At 38.5% G+C, this 24,964-nt stretch overlaps 1 protein-coding gene across 1 annotated transcript; it reads right to left on the bottom strand.

The window, feature by feature from the left end:
• Nucleotides 1–1,105: 1,105 nt before the first annotated feature.
• LOC149796040 (uncharacterized) lies at nucleotides 1,106–24,560 on the bottom strand. The gene is made up of 7 exons (XM_089963918.1): nucleotides 24,390–24,560; nucleotides 16,966–17,115; nucleotides 16,395–16,608; nucleotides 13,085–13,281; nucleotides 9,623–9,766; nucleotides 8,067–8,220; nucleotides 1,106–7,683 (listed from the first exon to the last, which is right to left on the bottom strand). The coding sequence occupies exons 1-7, from the start codon at nucleotides 24,558–24,560 to the stop codon at nucleotides 1,562–1,564; spliced, it is 7,152 nt and encodes a 2,383-aa protein (XP_089820044.1). The 3' UTR covers nucleotides 1,106–1,561.
• Between the last annotated feature and the right edge of the window lie 404 nt (nucleotides 24,561–24,964).

Raw genomic sequence — 24,964 nt, 5'->3', positions numbered from 1 at the left:
GGGGAGGGGGGTAACATGCAATCCTTCAAACAAATTATCACAGTCACTTCGGGTTCGTTGTTGTTTGGTTTTTAATACAGAAGAAATGTATCTTTATAAATGACATCAGATATGTAATGAGCATTTATACTATTATGATTGTTTAGATGCGTTTTGAAGAGCGGTTGGAAGGACTGGTAGTTTTTCTAAGAGGAAGATACAGGAATGTGCACAAGAAAGACCTACTTGAAACAAATATAAATTCGAACATAAATTCGATTCATTTTATCAGAGGCGCTTATAGAGGAATATCAACTCTGAAGATTTTGGAAGAAATTTTCTTGCTAGAATGTATCTATTTTTATATTTTTGTTCTTGATAACTGACAATTACTATCTCAAAATTTTAATTTGATTTTACTTTATTAGTAATGCCAACATCATACAGAAATTTCAGGTCTCAAGTTATTAAGAAGCATCTCAACAAAGAAGATCACTGTTTCATATGATTTTGGTAATTAACAGTGATCGTTGTAATTAACAGTGGTCGTTGTAACACATGACGGGTCACCTCTTCAAACGTTGCTACCATCATTGCCGTAATTGTTACAAGTTGTCGCTTTAGTACAAAATTCGAATGCAGAGATGAAACACTGTAACTTATTTTACTCCTCGGCACGCGTGCATGATTGATTGTAATTTCTTTTACACATAAAGCAAGAATTTTGCTAGAAAAATCTTACATAGAATGATGCCAACGGGTTATACACATCGTAAATGTGTATTAAATCAGCATGAAGATACATAAACGGTATAGAGAAATTCTAGTTGAAATTAGAATATAACATTCTTCATTAAGGTAAAAATAGAACAACATAAACAATTACATGTTAAGATACAGTAATTGTGCCTGTGCTGCAAATCTAATTTGATGATCGCAACAAGTAGCTAAAAAATAGCCTTCAGTTAATTCTTAGTCGAAATCAAAGCAACAATATACACTGATTGTTACTGATTTGTTTTTAATCAAAGCAACACTATACACTACTTGTTATTGATTTGTTTTTAATCAAAGCAAGAATATATATTAATTATTACTGACTGATATAGGTTGATATAGGTTTCAAGAATGCCACTACATTCCTATATGAACCACAAGTCAGTACAGTAGCGCACATTACTGGAAATCTCTCGGTAAAAAGAGAAATCAGCACCCACAATTTTAATAAAAAGAAAGACAACAAATTCATTTTATACATTTTTTCCCAAACATTATTAATGCTGGTTTAACATTTACCTTTTATTCTTGTATGTTATGTATTACTATTGTCTTTCAACAGTCAGCATTCGTTTGAAGAATAATAAAATCTATACAGAGACTAAACTTTGAAATAACTTCACAGAATGTTAAATCTTCTACAGTAGATGAATTGATTAATTTTCAAAGTGGTTATCTACCTATGTGAATATTAAAATAAACAGTAGTCTATAATTGTAGTCCTGGCTTCTAAAGAATGCCTTCAAGTATGAACAATTCTTTATAGGTAGTTGCAAAATAGATAGACACAATAGAACATTGCTTTTCAGGGGCATAAATTGCAATATTTTGGACAGTTACTCTTAGCAATAACTGGATTTTTACACAAGCCATAGTATACGTCGAATGTGTGACAATCAAATCCAGTTGTATCTACACAAGGTGATAAAATAGTGGTGGTTGTAGCAGTGGTAGAGACAAATATAGACAGGGGAATCGACGGCTGTGATGCTGTTGTGACTATAATTCCTGCTGCGGTAACCGACATTTGTGGAGAAAGAGACGGCGTAATATTATCGGGAAACGACGAGGGGTGTAAATATGATGTCGGCATGGTGGCAGGCGATATTGCTGATATTTTTGATGACGACGTCGATATACTATTTGACTGTAATGGTGAAAGCTGTAGTACCGTCAGGGACACGCTTCCAGTTTGGTATGACATGTGATATGGCCTAGACAAACTACTATGCCAAGGTATTTTCGGTTGTATAGGCGCTGTAGACATTGACAGTGGTATCGATGACAGAGATCTATCATAAGATGATGCTACTTGTATGTGTGTCAATGTACTTACACTTCTGAATGAGAATGGCTGTTGTGATAATGTGGGACTGTTGCTGTAGAAAGGTGTCAGAAATTGTGATAGTGTAGGATTACTGTTGTAGGAAGGTGCCAGCTCTTGAGATGATGTGGGATTGCTGCTGTAGATAGGTGTCAGCAATTGTAATGATGTTGGATGGCTGCTGAATATAGGTGTCAGCTGTTGTGCTAATGTGGGATAGCTGTTGTATAAAGGAGTTAGCAGCTGTGATAATGTGGGATTGCTGCTGAAGAAAGGTGTCACCTGTGGTGATAATGTAGGATTGCTGCTGTGAAAAGGTGTCAGCTGTTGTGACAATGTAGGGTTGCTGCTGTAGGTAGGCGTAAGCTGTTGTAATGAAGTGGGATTTCTGTTGTAGAAAGGTGTCAGCAATTGTGATGATTTGAGATCACTGTTGTAGATAGGTGTCACCTGTTGGGATAACATGGGATTGCTGTTGTAGAAAGGTGTCAGTAGTTGCAATGATGTGGGATTGCTGCTCTGGAGATGTGTTAGCTGTTGTAATGATGTGGGATTACTGCTGTGGGTAGGTGTTAGCACTTGTGATAATGTGGAATTGCTGTTGTAGAAAGGTGTCGCCTGTGCTGATAATGTGGGTTTATTGCTGTGGAAAGGTGTCAGCTGTTGTGATAATGTAGGATTACTGTTGTAGGTAGGTATCAGTTGTTGTGATGATGTGAGATTGTTTCTGTAGATAGGTGTGAGCTGTTGTGATAATGTGGGATTGCTGCTGTGGAGAAGTGTAAGCTGTTGTGATGGTGCGGGATCGCTGCTGTGTATAGATGATAGCAGTTGTGATAATGTCGGATTGCTGTTGTAGAAAGTTGTCACCTGTGATGATGCGGGATGGCTGCTGTGGAAAGGTGTCAGCTGTTGTGATAAGGTAGGATTGCTGTTGTAAAGAGGTGACACGTGTTTGAATGATGTAGGATTGCTGCTGTATAAAAGTGTCGTCTGTTGTGATGATGTAGAATTGCTGTTGTATGGAGTTGTCAGCTGTTGCAGTAATGTAGGATTGCTGCTGTAGATATGTGTCAATTGTGATAATATGGGATGGCTGCTGTATATAGGTGTCAGCTGTTGTGATAATGTGGGATTGCTGTTGTGGAAAGGGGTTACCTGTGGTGATGATGAGGGATGGCTGCTGTGGAAAGTTGTCAGCTGTTGTGATGATGTGGGGTTGCTGTTGTAGGGAGGTGTCAGCTGTTGCAGTAATGTAGTATTGCTACTGTGGATAGGTGGCACTTGTGATAATATGGGATTGCTGCTGTAGATATGTGTCAGCTGTTGTGATAATGTGGGATTGCTGTTGTAGATAGGTGTCATAAAATGTGATAATGTGGGATTGTTGCTGTAGACATGTGTCAGCTGTTTTGATGATGTGGGATTGCTGCTGTGGATAGGTGTCTGCTGTTGTGATGATGTGGGATTGTTGCTGTTGATAAGTTTCAGCTGTTGTGATGTTGGATTGCTGCTGTATATATGTGTCAGCTTCTGTGAATATGTAGGATTGCTGTTGTAGATAGGTGCTAGCAATTGTGATAATGTGGGATTGTTGCTGTAGAAAGGTGTCACCTGTGGTGATAATGTAGGATTGCTGCTGTGGAATGGTGTTATCCATTGTGATAATGTAGGATTGCTGCTATATAGTGGTGTCAGCTGTTTTGATGTTGCGGGATTGCTGCTGTAAATAGGTGTTAGCTGTTGTGATAATGTGGGATTGCTGTTGTAGAAAGGTGTCAGCAACCATGATGATGTAGGGTTGTTGTAGAGAGGTGTCGGCTGTAGTGATGATATTGGATTGCTGCTGTAGAAAGATGTCAGCTGTTGTGATGATGTGGTACTGCTGCTGTTTGGAGGTTTCAGTTGTAGCGATGATGTGGGATTGCTGCTATATATAAGTGTCAGCTGCTGTGATAATGTAGTATTGTTGTTGTAGAAAGGTGTCATATATTGTGAGGATGTTGAATAGCTGCTGTAGAGAGGTGTCAGCTGTTGTGATATTGTGGGATTACTGCTGTAGGAAAGTGACAGCTGTTGTGATAATGTGGGATTGCTACTGTGGATAGGTGTCAGCTGTTGTGATAATGTGGGATTGCTGTTGTAGAAAAGTGTCACCAGTTGTGATGATGTGGGATTGCTGCTGTAGAAAGGTGTCGGCTGTGGTGATAATGTGGAATTGATGCCATAGGGTGGTGTAGGCTGTAGTGATAATGTTGGATTACTGCTTTGTAAAGGTGTCAGCTGTGATAATGGATGATTGCTGCTGAAGTTAGGTGTCGGCTGTTTTGATAATGTAGCATTGCTGCTGTAGGAATGTGTTAGCTGTTGCGATAATGTGGGATTGCTACTATAGAAAGGTGTCGCATGTTGTGATGATGTAGGATTGCTGCTGTAGATAGATGACTGCCGTTGTGATGACGTGCGATTGCTGTTGTACATAGATGTCAGCTGTTGTGATAATGATAGCGGCACACTGCTGAAGTCTGATTTCAACAACTGTGATGAAAGTGGATACGTTATGCCAAAATGAGATACTGGTTGATGTGATGATTGTTCGGAGATACTTACATATGTAGAAGTCAAATGCTGGGATAGTAAGGCAAAGTTTGCAGACAATTGTGATGGCGTAGAAGACACAGTGGTTGAAGGCGGTTCCAAACGTTGTGACGATGTCTGCATTATGCCACCTGGTGATGCTAGAGGTTGGGTAGATGTTTGGGGCAACATTCCGAATAAAGACGTGGGCAGGAAGAACGAAGAGATTGTCACACTGACTGACTGTGGAAGTGGAAGATATGATGATGTTGACACTATCCTGCTAGACAGAGATTCAAAATCATGTGACCTGACTGTTAGCATATTACTGGATACTGATACTGGCAGCCATGGCGATAATGTGGATTTGGAATTAGATGTTAATTCAATTGACTGTTTTGATGATAAGGGTGTTTTGCTAAACTGTGATACTGATAGATGTTGTGAAGATATGGGTACTAAGCTAGACAGAGTTGCTGAAGGCTGTATTAGAGTTATAACACTATTTTGAGGCGTCATTTTACTAGATAGATATTGGGCGTAATGTGTTGAAGATGGAGACTTACTGAAAGATACAGTGGAAAAAAAGTGCGTGCTTGACACAGGCAAACTACTGTGGGCATTTTGCAATAAAGGATACGGTGACAGCGATGTGGGCATACTATTGACTGTTGAGAGTTGTAAAGAAGTAAGAGATGTGTACCATGTGTACCTGGCCCTTGCTGTTGATAGAATTGACGAAGACTTGGTTTGCTGTATAGCAGTTTGCACTTCATGCATTGAAGAGAGCGATATACTTTGGGCTACTGAACCTGATTTCGTAAAACCTCTGGTAAGTGGTATGTGCGTCACGGCCTGGGATATGAAGAAATTTTGCGATGATATTATTGGTTCTGGCGCTGCGACAGACTGTGCTAAAGTTGACTGAGGTTGAATGGAATCCGAAGTCGATACAGAAGATGGCAAATACACTGTTGAAAAGACCATATTAGCATAAGTCCCTGAATACACATTTGTTCTTGGTGTATGTGAATATATTTTTGGGCTGCCATTTGCTTGCGATATTGTTGTCGTAATGCCAAGTGATTGACATAGGCCGCAAAATTTAGGACAGAACGTCTGTGCTGTGTTAGCATTTTGACAAACGCCGATCTGATTCAGTAAGATGCAGTCCACATCTGGTTTGTCCATGCAAAGCAACGGCGAGTTCATCATAGCTGAAGTTGGAATAGCTGTTGAAAACACCGTGTTGGGTATAAACGATGATAGCGAACTGGATGTAATGCCGGGCAAAACTACAGGTGTAGGAGAAATAATCTGACTCAAAAAACTTGTTTCTAAATGATGTACAGAAAGTGAAAACAGATATGGCGTACTACTAGTTATTGCTGAATACAGATTTAAAGATGACATGCGAGGTATTGTGGTCATATTTGTCGCAGGTTGTGTTAAGGTTGGTGGTTGAGACGGGTGAGCTGAGGCACTAGATGTAAAATAAAATTGATTTGTAAATAAACTAGAAACCTGACACAATCCGCAGTATTTAGGGCAGTATTTTTGTGCTAAACCTATATCATGACACACTCCTGATCTTCCCAGAACAATACAATCAACCCCCTGCATGTCTACGCACACGCTCGAAAACGATACAGATGAAGAAACTGCAAGTGAAGATATTATCATTGAAGTGTTTACAGTTAATGTTGGAGAGATGAATACAGGTACAGATGATGTCAGACCTGATGTACTTGATGCCCTCACGGATGGAGTCGAAGACAGAAACGAACTTGTTAAAGTAGTAGAGGTTTTTGAAATTATAGAAGAAGTTACTGGAGAGGTATGTAAAACGGCTGCTTTAGTGGAAAATGAAGGTGTCGATTGCTGTTGATAGGACTGTAATATGGTCGCTGATGCCGAATTCGACACAAGCATGGACGCTGACGCCGAATTCATGCCAAGACAGATACCACAGTACATAGGACAGTATTTAGGTGCCAGGATTGGATCGTGGCATACACCAATATGGTTTAGAACTGAACAATCAAGTCCCTGTTTGTCTTGACACACAGCTTGCATCGGTACTGATGTCGGTGGCACGGAAGTAGATATAGATGTAAATGGAGATCTTATTGATTGGTGTGTTGATAATGGAATGGCTTGTAAAGCTGGCGTGGCTAATGATTCCGTGGCAAATGATGTTTGCAGTGCAGATGCAATTGGTGACGCGAGAGGTGATACTGAAGTCGATGAAAGCATTATGTTAGGTTGCGATGAAGAAACTGAATGTAAATTATTTTCATTACTAAGTGAATTCACAGCAACATAAGGCAATGTCACACTACTTAACAGTGACGTACAAAGACCACATAGTTCTGGGCAATACTTCAGAGCCAAATTATGCTCATGGCATATACCCGCAGTGTTTAGAAGCTTACAGTCAACACCTGGCTTGTTTTGGCATTCTGTGTAGGGTGAATCTGTTGTCATAGAAGACGAACTAGGTGATACAGTATAAGCCCGATTAATTGACAATAAAGGCGAAACAACCGTCCTAAAAGCGGATGTGTCTGTTTGTTGTATCCCAGCTACTGATGTAGTGTGCAGAGGACCGACTATGATGCTTGAAGGCGATGAACAAATTCCACAGAATTTTGGACAATATTCTCGAGCTGTCATGGCATCGTTGCAAACTCCAATTTGGTCCATAATCAAACAGTCTACGCCTGGTTTATCTGCACACGCTTTTGATGGCTCTAGTGGCGGTGTGGTAGGCGATGTTTCCGTAGCATCTGTCAGTTCGTTTGTACGTACAGTATTTGTTGTTTTGGTACTTAAAGTTGTTGTATTTGTAGTTTGCTTTGTTGTTGTTGCTGATGTCGCTGTACTTGTGGTTGTTGTTTTTGTTGTCGTTGGTGGAGTTGTTGTCGCTGATGCTTTTGTTGAAGATGTTGATGCTGTTTTAGTGAAAGCTGTTGCTGTACTTGTCAACGACGTCATGGAATGTATAGTAGCTCCGTTAACAGGCGCTATAAAATAAACCATAACTTTAGATCGTAATAACTCTAAATCAGAATTTCAATATAGGTCGCTTACATGTTTTCTAAAAACAATCAAACAGATAGCGATACAAAACTTTCACGAATTATTTGCATTTATAGGTTTCAAAAATCAAGTTAGATCGTGGCTGTTCGCAAATTGGTGGCATCATTTCATTTGCAAATGAAAGAATATTTTCTTACTGAAGTCTTGCACAGATTCGTTTCAGCTCTATAACACAAAAGAGGAAAAATACATACAAAACACTCTTAGTTTCCAATCACCTAGAACTCTATATGCCATGAGAGAGAGAGAGAGAAAGAGAGAGAGAGAGAGAGAGAATTATTTTCAACTACAACAAATATGGGATTACCTCCCCCTCGTCTGATTTCGCAGCCCAACAGGTCCATCCTCAGTGCAATGTGGGTATGCCAAAGTGAGGGAACGATTCGGATACACTTGGCTGTGATCGGACAATCCATAATGTTTGTGACTGGCGTGTCCTCATTCCTGTTGCCTTCAAACACCTGTAGAAGATATGGACCATACATGCGTAAATCTGTTAATATTGGAAGATATAAATATAATGTATGTTGTTTCTGTAGAGACGATTGTACAGCCCTAGACTATCAAAGATAAGCCGTTTTGTAAAGTAGTTCTATTTGCATTCGACTGAGTTTCTGTATGTATGTATGTATGTGTATGTATGTATGCTAATTCCTCCATTGAAGTCTGTATGAGATACACGTTAACCCCTCCAGTGAAATGCAGGCCTTGGAGTTGTCCCTCACCAACTTACTACTTTGATTAACCAATACCTAATTGAACTTTATGTCGCACCATAACAATACTGACAGTTTTTACAGATTAATGAAATAAATGCACCATATTTTGTGATACAATTAAAGACTCTCTTCCTCAACATTCATATGACAAATGCTGTCAGGGATGTCATTTAATGGTCATCATTAACACAACAAACTGTTGACCGATGGTGACCGATACGCTTCCATTTCTTACACGTGTTTTTTTTAAAGACCTTCGAAGGTAAAAGCATGCTCATAAATTGGCAACAAATGTATCACAATTTTGGCGACATGAGTAAGATGGATTTTTCATCTTTGCATTTGGACATAAATTAATTACTAACAAACCAAAAACAAAAACATCAACAATATGTAAACTGAAGTTTGTGAAAAGAAATGAAAAGAAAGTCATTCTAAGTCTAAACTAGTCATTACACGGCGAATGAGACGGTGACTGTTGACAGAGACCAATTGGCTCAGACAAGATATAATATAGTTCTTTTCAAACAACATGTACACACGAACACCCGTTCACATTCACAGATATATATAGCTGCATGTTATATATATATATATATATATATATATATATATATATATATATATATATATATATATATACTATTACCCTAATTTATGTTTGTCAATCATTAATATAAGAAGACGCATACGATTTTAACAAAATAGTTTTTACTACTCTCTAAGATTGCAGGAATGCAAGCTAAACGTGTCATTGTACATTTCAAGGCTCAGGAACAGTAAACGAAGACAAGAAAGATTATAAAACGTTATAAACAGTTAGTCATAGCGATTGGCAGACAGTTTTTCGGTGCGAAATCTAGTGATGGTAAATTATCACTGATCTCTACTGCACCAAGCAGATAGTTTGGTATCCGACATGTTGTATCATTGGCAACTGACAATGGTACGCATTTGCAAGGAACATGATAACATACAGAACAGAAGTACACTTTAATCTTGTCACGTTTATGCTATTACTTGAGTTTGATTCCAATTTTCAGATCTTGTATTCATCATCCAAGGATACAGAATGTAAAATCTATGGTACACTTGTATCATCTCGCATAAGATAAGACTGATGTGTTGGTTCGATTTACTTTACCTTTCCACTCCCATTGCCCACCGTGCTCCAAGTTTTGCAGTCAACGCTGTATTGTATTCTAAATCGGGAAACCCATTGATGACAGCAGCCGCTACGTCCCTGTGTTACCACTCCACGGATTATACTTGGCTTGCTCAGTTCTACCTAACAAATTCAAGCAAAACCCAAATTAATATGTTTCGTTAACAGTATTTCCTTGGTGCTATGTCTCGCTTGTTCTGCCACTTAATGATCTAAATGTCTACAATAGTCACTAGAGGTAGAAGAGTAGGTCGTTGTGACGCACTACTTGATGTTGTGAAGTACAGTTTTCAAGATAAATGACTTACGCAAATTGTGTCACTCTACAAGCAACATTGTTTGAAGAAACAGAACCAAGCGCTAAAAACGAAGCTTAACCAGTTTCGCAACTAAAGATGTTAAAAAAATGTGGAAAGTGTGTACTATTGACTTATGTTCTGTGTCGAATTGTAGCATTGTAGCGCACACGAACATCATTACAGTTTTCCCCAAAGGTGATGGCTATGTCTTCAACAACAACACTGACCAAATTATGACTCTTACCTGTATTGTTGGGTTTTCTTTTTGCTATACTACACAAAGCTCTAGACATCCGGGTTTATGTTCGTTTCATAATAATCATGCATTGTCACTGTTTCTATTTTCTACAACAACCTAAATGACGAAGATAGTGATCATTAGTGACCTTTAAGGACGAGTCTGTTATCGTCATCGATTCTAAGGATGAGTCTATTAGCCTTATTAATTATAATTACCTTTCGTTAATTGCTTTTCATTACCTCATCGAAAGCCCCTGTAAAGTAATTTTTACATCTTTCCTGACTCTTCCATCCCAATTCGCAGTCTTTAAATGTGTAATTTATTTTGAATCGTGGGATTTTGAGGTCTAAGAACAATCTCGATTGTGTTCAAAATACCTGATCCACCATTTGTCAACAAATAATAATTGTAGACATCATCCAATTATGCAATTAGATGTAGAAGAATATCATTCAGGAGTGTAGTGGGGACAGTGAATTGTAACGAGCTGTGAAAGCACGAGTGACCATGCAAAATGTTTCCACTTCAGGAGTATAATATGCTTTTATTATCTGCTCAAAAAATGTATATTTGTTGTTGTGGGGTTTAACGCCATTTTTCAGCACGATAGGCTATACATGGCGGCCAGTATTAATGGTGGAGGAAGAACCCGGAAAACCCCGGAAAGAACCACCGACCCACGAGAAGCTACTGGCAGGCTTTCTCACATGCCCACATTGGCTGAATCTTAGACTCGAACCGCCGCAGACAGAGGTGAGATGGCAGTGATCCGTAACGAAGAGCGCTTTAGACCACTCGGCCACTCGGGGCCCCTGTATATTCAGTTGTTATCATATATTGGAAAGCGGAAAAGTCTATATTCATTAGTTATCCTCTTCCACTGGTGTCAGTGGTGTTAACTATGCAGCCAGTTATGCGTATTATTGCATATTAATGTCTTGCGACTCTATGGTGTGTGTGTGTGTGTGTGTGTGTGTGTGTGTGTGTGTGTGATTTGGATATTTAACGTAGCTTTAACAACTTTTCAGTCATATCGCTGTGATGTCTGCAGTGTGACAGTTTATAGTGATGTCTAGCACTGGGGCATCATGCCTCAGACATGTAGCATTATGTCCCACCCAGTCACATTATCCTGACACCAGGCCTATCAGTCCTAACACAAAACTCGTAATGCTGAGCGTCAAGCGAGGCAGGTGTTAGTACCATTTTTGTAAGTCTTTGGTATGACTCGGTCAGGGCCTTTATCCTTGGATGAGCTGATGTGCCAACTGTCTTGATGTATCACAATAATATAGTCCAGAATGACCTTGAATTTATTTACAATAATCCCAAAACACCGATCAAGGCCAAAGGAAAATGAGCACTTTGTAATTCCAATCAATAATATAAAAATAAAAAATAAATAAATACTCTGAAACTATAGCTGAAGACAAGTAACAGTGATTCCATTAGACAGGCGCTAAAAAAGGAATGAGAAATCTTGTTGATCACAAATCATATATACATGCCCACTTCACAAATGTCTCAATGACTGTTTCTAAAGAAGAAGAAAAAAACCTGCTAACCTGATGAAAACTTACCTCAATCTGTAAACAAGGTCTGGTCTGTTGACTTCAATTTTAGCAACCAACCTGACAAATATCAGGTTGACCATGTTTTTCTCAAGGGAAAAAGCAAAGTTCTGATCTCAAATCTAATCATTATCGCAAATTATAATTTGCAGTCATGGAAACATTAGCCATGCAGCATATTTACAAATGATCATTTCAATTCACAATTATGGACAAAAGTTAAACACACAATATAGATCGACACAATAAATCCAATAAAACTAGGGTATGTGCTCTTTGTATTAACTTCTCATAGTTTTGCTAGATTTTATTGATTATTTTTTTATGTAGAGTCGGTATTGGGAATATATTTCTCAGAGAGAGTAATTAGCCAATTTCTTGGAGTAGATGTCACAAAGTTCCGTATTCACTACACCTTATGACAGCATGGCTTAATTTCGTAAAGTGGACCCTAATTTTGTTGGCATGGGGAATTCTACGATATATTTAGGTATACGTGTTTAGTATTTTGAGATAAGAATAATTTTGTATTGGGTGTTCTGGTTGTGTGTTGAATTACACGGCTGGATATACTAATATTCGTCTTGTAAGTGACACAGATATGGGACAGGAAAACACATTCAAATGCAAACTTGAAGTTACATTATGCGTGGTCATTAGGTGATTAGAGAATAATTATTGGCAGCATTTGTAGTTTAAAAACCCTGAAACTGACAAAGACAGTTGTTTTGAGGGCATTGGAAATGTGGAAAACATAGACTACCTTATTATTGACTTTGTAAGCTCATTATCTTTTAGTGCTGAACGAATACCAGTTTTCTAAGAGAAGATTCGTTTAATGTATTTGAATTGTCTTCAAATATTCGTCGATGTTAATAAAGGTATAGAATCCATTCTCTTGTTTTCATCTACTCTGATATTTATTCATAACCTTATATTCTATTTCGATATCTATTCTTTACTCCTTACTCCCAGCCCCAGAAGCCGCATTGAACACTCTGTAAGCAACGTCATCTCAATCACAAATGTACCGGCGCATAAGACTCCATGTCACAGCGTGCCATAACATATTGCCAGGTCACATAACAATGCACTGTTTGTCACGCAGAATATTTCTAAATGTGAGAATTTTAAGCTTGCACTATTTTCATACTGAGTCCATTAAATGTGTTGACGGACAGAATAAAACAAGCTAGTCACATGCCACTTTCGTGAAAGAACTAATGGCTTGTACAGTAACTCAACTCCTTTTATTTAGTTCATACCCAATAAACATTTCTGTACGACCATCTAAATCTGTACTACGATAATCCATGTATTAAGAAATCACCTGCAAATACTGATTGAAATCACTCTTTTCCGCCACCCAGGCTCCAATATGAACGTTTCCCTGCCCATCGGTGTACTCTGTGGTGTTCAGTATACCTCTGTTGGCGCCATAGTCGTGCTTTGGGTCATGCGATGCAAATTCAGAGGAGGCGGTGATCGTGAAGGGATGCTGAGACAACAAGCTGCCACTACAATCACCTGAGGAGGAGTTTATATATCGTCATTTTCAAGACAGACAGGATACATATATGTGTATTTGACATCATAAAGGCTGTAAAGCAATTTCAAGTATATATGATGAAGACACCTCCTCTTTCCTCGCTCCAGGAATTTCCAATATGATATATACGGGGAAGTCTAGCTCTGAGCGATGCATCAATATGTGCATTCTCCTAAAATTCTGTGAAGATGATAGGGTCAATATTTAACAGGAATAAAGTCTATCACTGCTAAACTTCGCGAATCATCTTGAATCGCACTTACTCTGGAGTCAGTGATAGGAATTCACCTGACCATCGTGTTGAATTCCTTTTTATTCTGCGAATTTGATTAGCAACATGCAGGGACGTCATTTGGGCTGTAAAATGTAAAAATGATGTTGCCTATATACGAAAATTAACAAGTCCGTCAAGTTTTGCCCCCCCCCCCCCCCGAAAAAAGTTGAAATGACGTCCCTGGCAACATGTCTCTTAGGTTTAACACAGTCTACGTCTCATAAGATTAACACGGCCCGTATATTCGAACGTACGCTTAAAGTTCTTAGGTCGCAAAATATAGTTTTATCAGGTTTGGACCTTTTCTTCAAGGAAGGAAAGGTTTTTCTATGTGTTGGTTACTTTGGTGGACCCAATAAATTTGTTTTGTCTACAGTCAGACTGTATTCGAATAGGTCATTTTCCACATTTTACCGTTACGTACTGTGTTAAGGCATTGATAATAAATTAGTTTACTCAGGTTATAGAGTAATTTTCCTCAGTTTATAGTTACAAGCAGTGTTAAATCGTGGTAATACATTAGTTTTCCAAGTTATGGCGTGGCTAGAGGGCTGTTTCCATCAGTTTGTCTTTACCTAGAGTGTTAAGATGTAATTTGGCGTTTCCAAAGAACCGTGTTTATGATTATTGTTTGACGGTTAATTAACATACCACTTGCAATTAGTTACATCCTCTTCAAGCTATGACACCGCCTCATTGAGTTTTATCTGGCTTACATATATCTTGGATACCGCCCACTGCCACAGCATGCTACAATATGCTAGAAATGTGCAGAAGAGTGTTAACTCCATCTTGATAAAGATTTGCCTTTGAAACAATTTACCAGACAACGGTAATGTGGAAAATGCAATATTTATGCATGCAGATCTTACACCGTACTTGTACGTTTATCGATATTTTTCGGCACATTGACTAAAATTACAGAAATCACATTTCAAACTATGCTGACCTCTGGGTCAAAGAGCTTGCGCAGACAGTAGTGTTCTTATATGACATCATCTGCGAAGCAGTTTGGAAAATCATTGTAAAATGCCATTATTCTTGCCTTCATGTAGCATATTTATGACAATTGGAACGACACTGAAGAACTGTAAGTATGTTTCTTTTTTTTGTTTTTGTTTTGGAAGCAACTCTTAAAATATAAACTTTTACATTTAAAAATAGATTATTCTGATATAAGTTATCGAAATATTTTTCGAAAGAATTTTCACCATGTTCTATCATAAAAACGTTTAGTAGTGTCATTTTAAATAGGAATATCCACACTCTTCTCCTCGCCCCGTTTTCATGTCGGCAACATCTCACATTATTTTTAAGTTTGAACCCAGACTCAAATCACTACACATTGTGTACATTATACAAAAATATCTATCTCTCTGTTATTTTGATGTTGTTTTGGGTTAACGCCATTTTTCAGCGCATAATAGGCTATACATGGCGGCCACTATAACTGGTGGAGGAAGAAAGAAAGAACCACTGACCTGTGAGAAGCAACTGACAAACTTTCTCACACATCAACAATGGCCGATCCCGCACCTCGAACCCACGCGGAAAGAGGTGCGGTGACAGTTATCGATAAAGACGAGCGCATTGGACCACTCGGCCACCCGGGACCCGTATCTCCTCGTTAAGTAAACTACATGCTAAAAGACTTCTACAGTTCATATTCAATTTTTCTTGGTAGCTTTAGTTGAGTCCTGTGTACGTGAAGAAATATGATTCAAAGTGTTACGTATGTCTGATTTAATTCATATTTATTTTTATTTAATTGTTTGTCAGTTTTAATTTTTTAAAAGTATAATCACTGGAGACGATATTTGTCCAGAAAATCAGTTGACCTAAATCATTCTTTTTGTAAACACCAGGTGTTGATCTAAATCCTGACATTGTTTCAGAATTTGTAGCAACCTTCGTAAACAAATTATATTTTAATTTAAAATGATTGGTTGTTTCCAAGGTTATGATGGAACCTTGTGTTTGAGATATAAACAATTTTTTATACTTTTATTTTTTAGAGTAAAAATGATTGGTTTTTGTCAGAGTCACACTGGGTAAACAAGGTCACATGGCCCTATGTTTCGCAATTCCGGTTTTTCCATTACTGCGCATTTGTTAGTTTTAAAAGAGATGCGGAGAGAGAGAGAGAGAGAGAGAGAGAGAGAGAGAGAGAGAGAGAGAGAGATTTCTCAGTTTGGGCTTTTTACACTGATGTCAAGTTACTTTGTTGCAGCAAGATTTTGAGCTATAATTTTCTTCAGATCAGTTGGATTTCAAAAGGATTAATTCTTTTTTCTCTGGAAATATTTTGAGGAATGATCACACAGAAATTTTGGAAAGACATTGCTTACAAATTTGGATTTCCAACACCGGAGTGTCATTATTTGTATTTCTACAAGGCACTGTAAAACAACACAGTACAGACTACATCATACGTAATCGTCATCCATCTTGGATTTTCCATCAGGATTCGAACTTGAAATTATTAGAACATTTATTAGTAGGACTTTTGCTGTTTAATTCGTGGATTATTCTTGGATTATTTTTGGATTATTCATGGATTAATTTTGGATTTGATTTATGAAACCGTAAGTTCTCCTCCTTTTTTCATTTTTACATAATTTTCCCAGGAATTAAGTTATTTGTTAAATTTAAAAAGCTTGTTGTTTTCACTCTTTGTGTGCTGCTGTTTTTTAGAGCCTAAACACGAACAGAAACTTCAGTGGATTTGTATTTAATTTGCAGCATGAAGTTTGTAATAGAAGGTCAATTCCATTGCTGCCACTGCTGAAATCATATATTTACTAAATCACTACTTACTGCTTAAGGACACATTCGGAGTCTGGTTCGTAGTAACAGCCCCTGCAAGTGAAATGGCTGCTCTTGTCCTTGCTATGGGGCAACCGATAAGGTCAAATCGCAGAGAGGGGTGATTGTGCCACGTAACAGGAACCAGTCGGATGCATTTGATTGATGCGGAACACTGGAAATTGTTCTGGAATGGTGTGTCCTCATCTACGTTGCCATGGAATATCTGAAACAATTGTTGACTTAAATTTTTTGTCGATACATGTTAAGGCACCTATTAGGTATTACTATTCATTTGCAGTACAATCCTGACTAATATATATATATATATATATATATATATATATATATATATATATATATATATATATATATATATATATATATATATATATATATATATATATATATATATATAAGTATTTAGGAATCACAACTGTATTTTATAGTTACATTGTCAAGATATGTGGTATAAAATTGGCTTTGAATAGATTTAGGTAAAGTCATGGTAGGTAAATGAAGATATCGTAAAGTCCTTTACAAAGTGGTCTTTTTACAATTCGTGTCAGACTGTTACACTTACTGTTCCATTTCCTCCAATGACTTGCTCCCAAGTAGAGCAGTCATGTGCGTTGCTATAGAGAATTTTGTACCCAGTGACCCATTCCTGGCAACATCCATTCCGTCCTTGGGTTATCACGCCACGTACAACACTTGGTGCCTCCAACTCCACCTGTTGAAATACATTATTGACGATGAATCCCCGAGTTAATCCCAAACTAAAATTTCATTTCAAATATCTCTTGCCCGTAATGATGTATCTAGAATGTGTTGGCGTATTCCTGTCATTGCTAATCAATTTGCACGAACATTTCGGCGTGATTGTATTAATGACGTTAAAGGTGCTGTTTTTAGCTCGATAAAGATTTGACAATTTGCTTACATATTAGCCTCATGGTAAACTAAATTGCATTTTTTAAACGTAATAGATATACAATATCTGATTAGTTCAGCAGGTTAAGTAGGAGCCCCAAAGCTTTTTGCCCCGACCTCCACTGCCCATACCCTCTAGGGGTACAAAACGTTTTACCTCGTGCGTAACTCAGGGGTCCACCTTTCTATTCCGCGCTTGATTTACTTCCGTTTTAGTGAGCTGGACTCCGAGCATGGTATATATTGACTAAGTGTTTCCCAATGAAATACACGCGTGTGATGTATAGGATGCGCGCGAAGTAAAATACCTGAGCTGCGACGTTATAAGTGGTCAAAGCTAGGTAAAAGGGTTGTTTGTTGTAAATCAATCGCTGTCAAATATTGTCACTCGCCCAACCCCTAGTGTAAGAGGGGATTGATTTTAAGTCATGCTAGAAGTGACAAGCTGGAATTATAGCAGTGCGTAGGATTTGCAACAAGTACAATGGGTTTACTTCCAAAAAGATATAGCAAAAAGAATTAAAGGCCAGATAGATGTACGCCAACCCGCATAGCCTCAAGGCAATTCACAGCAGGTTCCAAGCTTTGTAACATGGCCGAATGGAACTAGAGGTAACCGTTTGTATATTTATATCAGGAGTGGTACATAATACAAATTAGTCGTCCCATTTAAAATTGTTTAATTAAAGACTACTGTAGAAAAAGGATACACACCTGCGTACACGCAAGTTGTCCACATTGTAGCGACATGTCAGGTGCAGGATTCATGCCAAATAAGTTAAGTTTTGGGGAAATATTTGGTTCACTATACCTGCAATTGCACTGTAGAATAGTCTTCATTCAGACATTGCAGTAGGCATACTATATAATCACTGAAGCATGGTGCCGAAACCCCAGGACTGAAAGGCCACTGACAGTGACAAGGCACAAGATATCAGCGTCAAGGCCTGATATGTCAGTACCAGCGCTTCGCTGTGAAGGGGATACAAAGTGTGCACCAAAGCGTTTGACAATCGTAATGCGAAGGCCGGGTTCTTTACTAAAGGACTATCGAGCAGCAGTTCCCCAAAATCACAAGATTAAAGTAGATATGATGGCATTCCTTCACGTCAAGATGATAAGTTGTAAACCAGGTGTTGGTGACGCAAGTGCACCAGTAATATAACACATCGAATACTGCGTGCATGAAGATTCAAAATATCGACAACAGGGCTGTATAAATGCAAAGTATCGCCTGCGAACTCAGCGCTTTATGTCGCGTCCTCGAAAAGCGTGACCCGTATTACCAGACAAAGAAGAAACCTCGTTATCAAGCTGACTTCTGGGTATTCTGAGGACAAAAGGGAATGGAAGATCGCCTTAATAATCTTCGTAGCGATACCCTGAAATTGACAGAAAGTCAGGATGTGACTAAAAACATAAAGACCGGGTTTCGAGATTAATATATTATTACTTTATGGTTTTTAACTAAGTGACAGAATGTTGTTGCTGTGGTTGTGGGGTTTAACGCCATTTTTCAATGCACGATAGACTATACATGGCGGCCAGTATTAATGGTGGAGGAAGAACCCGGGAAAACCCCGGAAAGAACCACCGACCCACGAGAAGCTACTGGCAAGCTTTCTCACATACCCACATTGGCTGAATCCGAGACTTGAACCGCCGCAGACAGAGGTGAGATGGCAGTGATCCGTAACGAAGAGTGCTTTAGACCACTCGGCCACTCGGGGCCCCCAGTGACAGAAAGAAGCAACACCAACAAGTTTTATAAGGTTCTTCATTATTTTCCCAAGAATAGCGTTATTCACGCGTTTAGATAAATCTTTTTCAACTCGTTTGTAGCGACCGTTCTCAGGTTGATGTTCGTTTACATTTATGGAGCAGACCGAGCACATTGGCGAAACCTGAGCACCCGAGGGATTAGTTGTATATATATACCCAATCGCAGATACATTGTAAATTACGAAAATGGACTAGATACATGCTCTTGGTTCTCAGGTTCGGTACATGCTTTACGCATTATATAAACTTGTGTAGGGAATCATTCATGATTGCATTTCAAAGGTTACAGCCACGCTTGATACACCAACAAAGCTTCCGGGGTCAGTAGATAGCCACTATGACAACGGTGAAACTCTTTTCCTGGTATTCTAGATCAACTTCCTTGAAGTACCTATGTCGCTGTTGCTGTTGTGTTTTTCCACGTCTACGTGCGCTGGGTCAGTTCATTCAAACCTAGCAACACGCATAGTCTTCATCGGATTGCTGCTATCTAAATAGATTATGTATCTAGCTGGAATGGAATGATCGTATCCGTTCACTAGCGGATATTTACAGCTGAACATTGAAATCCTACTACGGATTGCACGCTCGACAAACTATTGAATATCGATATCGGTCAGTAATTCTAACTCTGCCTTTGCTTTTGACAAATGTGCAACCCAAGTATTTCCTGTGGATGAGAAATTGTGTGCGGATTCTAGTTTATAAAAGCGCATGGACGCATATCGGAACGTATCGAAGACATCTGAGAAACAGATTGTAATAGTCACTCATGGAATTTTGACCATAGTTTATTTCAGTGTGCAGAGTCTTTGCGGAAATGTTTTCACGTGTTAGAGATGAATAGAACGTTCAACAGATGGAAGATGGGTTTCATCAAACTTTTCTCATCCGTTCATGTATTTATATGGATACATTCTTAATGAGTATTCAGGCTGATCTTGTAACTTTTGTCAGGGGTAGCACAACCGGATCGACCAGCAACTGCTGAAAGGTTGCTAATTAGTTTGTACAACTTTAATTAATAAACCACTGAGAATCCTTGAACTGCAAGTACCACAGATGAAACGTAACGCATTTTTCAAGCTGTTAGAAATTACACTTTTTGGTGCATTCGAGGCGGCTGAGACACTTGGATAATCACGTGATCATCGTACCAAGCCAATTGTTAAGAACGACAGGGGCTTATGTTTTATTGGGGGTAAACTCGCAACTGTAGATTGCACGCGCCATGTGGTGTGACAGTGATTGAGTACATTGGCATCAGTCCCAAAGATACCATCACAGATCTATCAGTGAGTCTCCGTGGAACACTTGCGGTGTTATAGAGGTTATATTCATGTCTGCGGGTGAGGAGAGCTGTTATCGGATCCATTTCGATGTAATCTTGTGCGAATAAAGAAACAACTTAACTGAGTGCTTGCCACGATATAACACTGGTGTCTCAGACACTCCATAACGTCTGATTGTAGTGTAGGGAAAACCTACAGGGACTTGTCCAGTTACTTGTGTTGTATTTGACTAAACCTCTGTTTTAGCGTCTACTGCAACTTTTTAGCATCCAAATTCCGCATAAATGACATGCGAGACTTTCATTTTTCGTTCTACCGCTGTAAATTTCAGAATGTTTTGCAGGTTCTGGCATGATAGCACGCTGCGGATTTTCACGGATTCCACTGTAGCAAAAGGCATGATCGTCATGCAGCCTTTGGGTGCTACACATATGCATAAAATATCTGCATGGTAATTACCTCCCCCTCGTACTTACTGTGCCGGTATACCTTTCGTTGAAATTTTGCATGCACACACAATGATACTGCACCACTAAACCATCTATGTTGTCCAATATTAATAAATCAGTGTTGTACCGCACGATTCCTACCTTGGACTGTGGGATTGGCACCACTAGTTAATTCGAAACAAAGACAATAACACCAATATCAGAGTTGAGTCGCTCAAACTTACTGATGTCAGTAACATTAACAGGAAATTCCAAGCTGACAAACTTGAATTCTCCCAGATATTGTCTGTATTAAAGAGACTGATTTGTATTGTCACTAGCGGAATGCAACGCAGATACGATATTCCATTTAAATATCTGCTGTCCTTATTTTTACGTTGATCACTGCTTGCCGCGGGATATACATTGGCGTCTCAATATAATTCATCCTGTGGAAAAGCTTTAACGGGGAAATATGCATTTGAACTTCCACGAATCTTCACAGAGTCCATCTTGATCCTGCTTTGGTGAATGTATTCATTGTCTCAAGAGTCCATGCAAACGTTTTGCTGATTTTCTCCACATCATCATTGGTTCGGTTAAGCGGCATAATCAGATGAAGACGAGGAACAATCTCCATCTTAACTGTGGAGGTGCATGCGCACTGTAACGCTGATATAACATCTGGAAGCAATTTTGAAAACAGTTTATATAGCGATTATACTTGGCTTGTATTCGATCGTGATAATTTCCTGATAATCTTGTAAATCGCCGCGATGTTTATGTAACTCAAACTCGGAAACTTGCAGCAGCCTCGGTGATAACGGTAAGTGCGATACAGCTGCGATGATCTTGTACATCACCAACGATGTGCTAAATCTCGGCCAACTTGGATCGTGTAGGAATTGCATTACCTAGCCGCGTTGTCGTTATGCGGATTTGCTTTACATTCGTACCCGACTCCTCCGCGAAAAGTACTAATAATGTAAGTACACCTGCTTTTGTTTTAACTCTTGATATCTTTATCCCACGCTCACGCGTGAGTTTCCTGAGTTGATTCATTTTCGGCATGCTGGTATATAAATGAAAGTGGTTGCCTATTTCATAAATTTTTGCTGTATTGTTTTTACTTTACTAGGATCAGAAACTGCAGTCACTTCAAACTTGCTAATAATTTCATTTACTTCAGTATTCTTAACATCATCGAATTTTTTCACGATCATAGTGCTATATTTGTTGCGTTGGTGAATCAGCAAATACTCTCGAACAGATCCGCATGGTTGGCAAAACTGATTATGTGACTTTAGTTAGATACAACATTGAAAGCATGGTCGAGCACCTTGACCTCCAAGTAACGCGAACAAGTGGGATTTGCAGTTTCATAATGGCATATTTGGTCGCAGTGTTCAAAGCATACATCTTTACATTGACTGCGTCCCAAAACCATTGAACTTCTTATATACACAGCGTTAACTAACTTGTTACTTTTTGTTGTGGCAGCCCTTTCCCTATTCATTACCATGTGGTGGTATCTGAATAAGAATACACTTTGTATCATATATTAGAATTTTACAGAGCACACAAAGCAACCAGTCTTATTTGGTTTTACAATAATATAAATTTGTAAATGGAGCCATTGCTAATAAATAAGCCTGTTCATTCCAGGATCATGAAATTAGCTTGCACGTTTAAAAAAATATCTTCCAACATGGTGTCGGCCCAAACGAGCACCGACTCGAACCTCCGAGACTTTTTTCTTTTATAGGCAACACGATCAAACATTATTGAATGTTTGTGTATTTCCGCTATAGATTTTGCTTCATTGTGTTTAGCAATAGCTTCGGACAATTTCTTCCCCTGCTTGCGCTACTCCGCTTCTACCGTGTCGTACATCATTTCATGATAGAAATAGAATGTGGATGCCATTTCTTTTTTATAAATCTGCAAGCGTGTCTCTTATTAATCTTAACTGTGTTCACCTATTGTTTCTATGTCACCATTAAACATTTCAATACATCTGCACGGAGTCCGCAACTAGACGTTTTCTTGCACGATATAATACAATGACGCTTTTTACTTTTTTTTGTGTCAAAAACCTTACCAGGTTCACATTATTCCAATTCACTCCCTAACTCGATTAATTTATAGAAAAGCTCCGAAAACATATTTTGAAAAATCACACCATATCTTTTGGTCAACTTCAACAAATATATATGACGATGTAATCTTTTCTGCAAATTTACAAATACTCCATTGCTTGGGTAATGTGATTCCCGCATTAGATACAACCTTAAATCCTTTCAAAATACTATACATATCAGTCGGTGAAGTGTTCGCCAGTATCATGCTTGCCTGGTAATTGTTTAAGATAAAAGGAAAATCTTCAATAGGGTTATGCTCGTCAATTATTATTACCATGCAGATAACTTTAAACTGCTACAAACGATAGTTTTTACAGTGAAAATAAATATTTGGTCGGATCGATTTGTATCTCCAGCGTGCCAAAGAACAAACTAGAAGTCTCAGTGGTTGTTTCAATCCAAATTGCGTCTCAAATAACTATGCTTCCTCGTAATTGTACTTGACTGCAAACGTACATCGTCAGATTGACTTTTATTTTCATGTACAGGCCACATAAGCTCGATATTTCCTCAATTATTGAAGAAAAATATGAATTTTCTGCAGTTGACATTGGGACCTGCAGTATCTGTATCAGGGATATAACACAAAAACAAGTAAGTGGAATGAACTAATACTTGAAATACCACGCTGGTGAAAATATTTATGGCGCACCCCTTCTATAGTAAGCCAGTGTAAAAGCCATTTTGAGTTACTATTTCACAGTCTGTTATTTGCATTATCCCCTGTAGTGGTAAGCATACATAGACCTGGAACAGTAATTGTATGTTTCAAATATCGATTAGCACTTTCACTAACACTATTTTCAGTCGTTTTTCGCATCGATGGTCGTCAGTTTGACCGTCTCTTGTATATGATCTCGAGTTTACTGCTTCATTTGGAGCTGAATAAGACATTCACGTGAAAACTGCATGGTAGGATTGAGAACTGAGAAAACGGAAAAGTTTTTTCAGGAACCAGTCATCAGCACACTCTATTGTCTACTTGCAAATTTATAGTATTGGATTACGTTTGTTTGTATAACCCTCGGAACATTAGAACTGAACCCTAGGAAACTTGTTCACAGCGGTGGGGGTGGGGTGGGTGTCAAACAAGTCGATGGACAAGAGCAATATAAATATTGTATCATGCCGGTCTCCATATGAGAGGATTTTATTATGTTGTAAACTGTTTGACCGTGAGACGAATTAAATTTTTTTTCTATCGGTTCAATAATCCTATAGTTACAATTTCTTATTACAGTCCGATTTTGATTTCGTTTGTAAAATTATTGTGCAAAATTTAAATAATGAAAGGAAAGAAAATAGTGTTGTCGATGTGGCCTTTAGAAGTAGAAAATAATTCTCCTGGTATGAATCTGACAACTGATGAGCGTTCAAATAAGGAATATAAATAATATGTGTACCACGGGTTGCCTCATCAACGTCAATTACCTGTATATAAGGATCCGAGTCATTGGATGCGGCAGACCATGCCCCCGCCAGCAGCCTACCGTTTATGTCCGTAAATTCATGAGCATTAAGGATTGCCCTTGTGGGGCCGTGAAATTCGCCTGGAACTTGACGCACTGACGAAGCCGTCAACTTAATAGTTCTGCCTGGCATTAACAGCCCATTACAAGTCTCTGAGGATAATTACAAAATATTGAGTTATTTGTTTACCTGATGTTAAGAAGTCAAATGCAAATTTTAACAAATTCGTATATATATATATAATACTATCATACAGGTTAAACAATTTTTAATTCACACTCTACAGAGATTCGAGCCCAGGTCCGCGGGTACACGGCATCCGTCGCCTGCCTGCATACGCAAGCTCATATTCACCAAAAATGATACTACTAAATCGGTATTATATGCACTCGTGTGTAGCAGACACACTCACATGACGACCTAGTAATTAATTCTTATCTATCTACACAGTCATTCTGGATTCACATGAAAGGTATATAGAATTAATTATAGAGAATTATAAATATACACCTGACAGAAAGGAGAGTGCTATCCCT

Source organism: Sinohyriopsis cumingii, chromosome 7, assembly GCF_028554795.1.
Source record: "Sinohyriopsis cumingii isolate HCF-2022 chromosome 7, ASM2855479v2, whole genome shotgun sequence".
Taxonomy (NCBI): domain Eukaryota; kingdom Metazoa; phylum Mollusca; class Bivalvia; order Unionida; family Unionidae; genus Sinohyriopsis; species Sinohyriopsis cumingii.
Note: the sequence above shows the minus strand (reverse complement) of the source record. Positions and strands in the feature narration are given on the sequence as shown.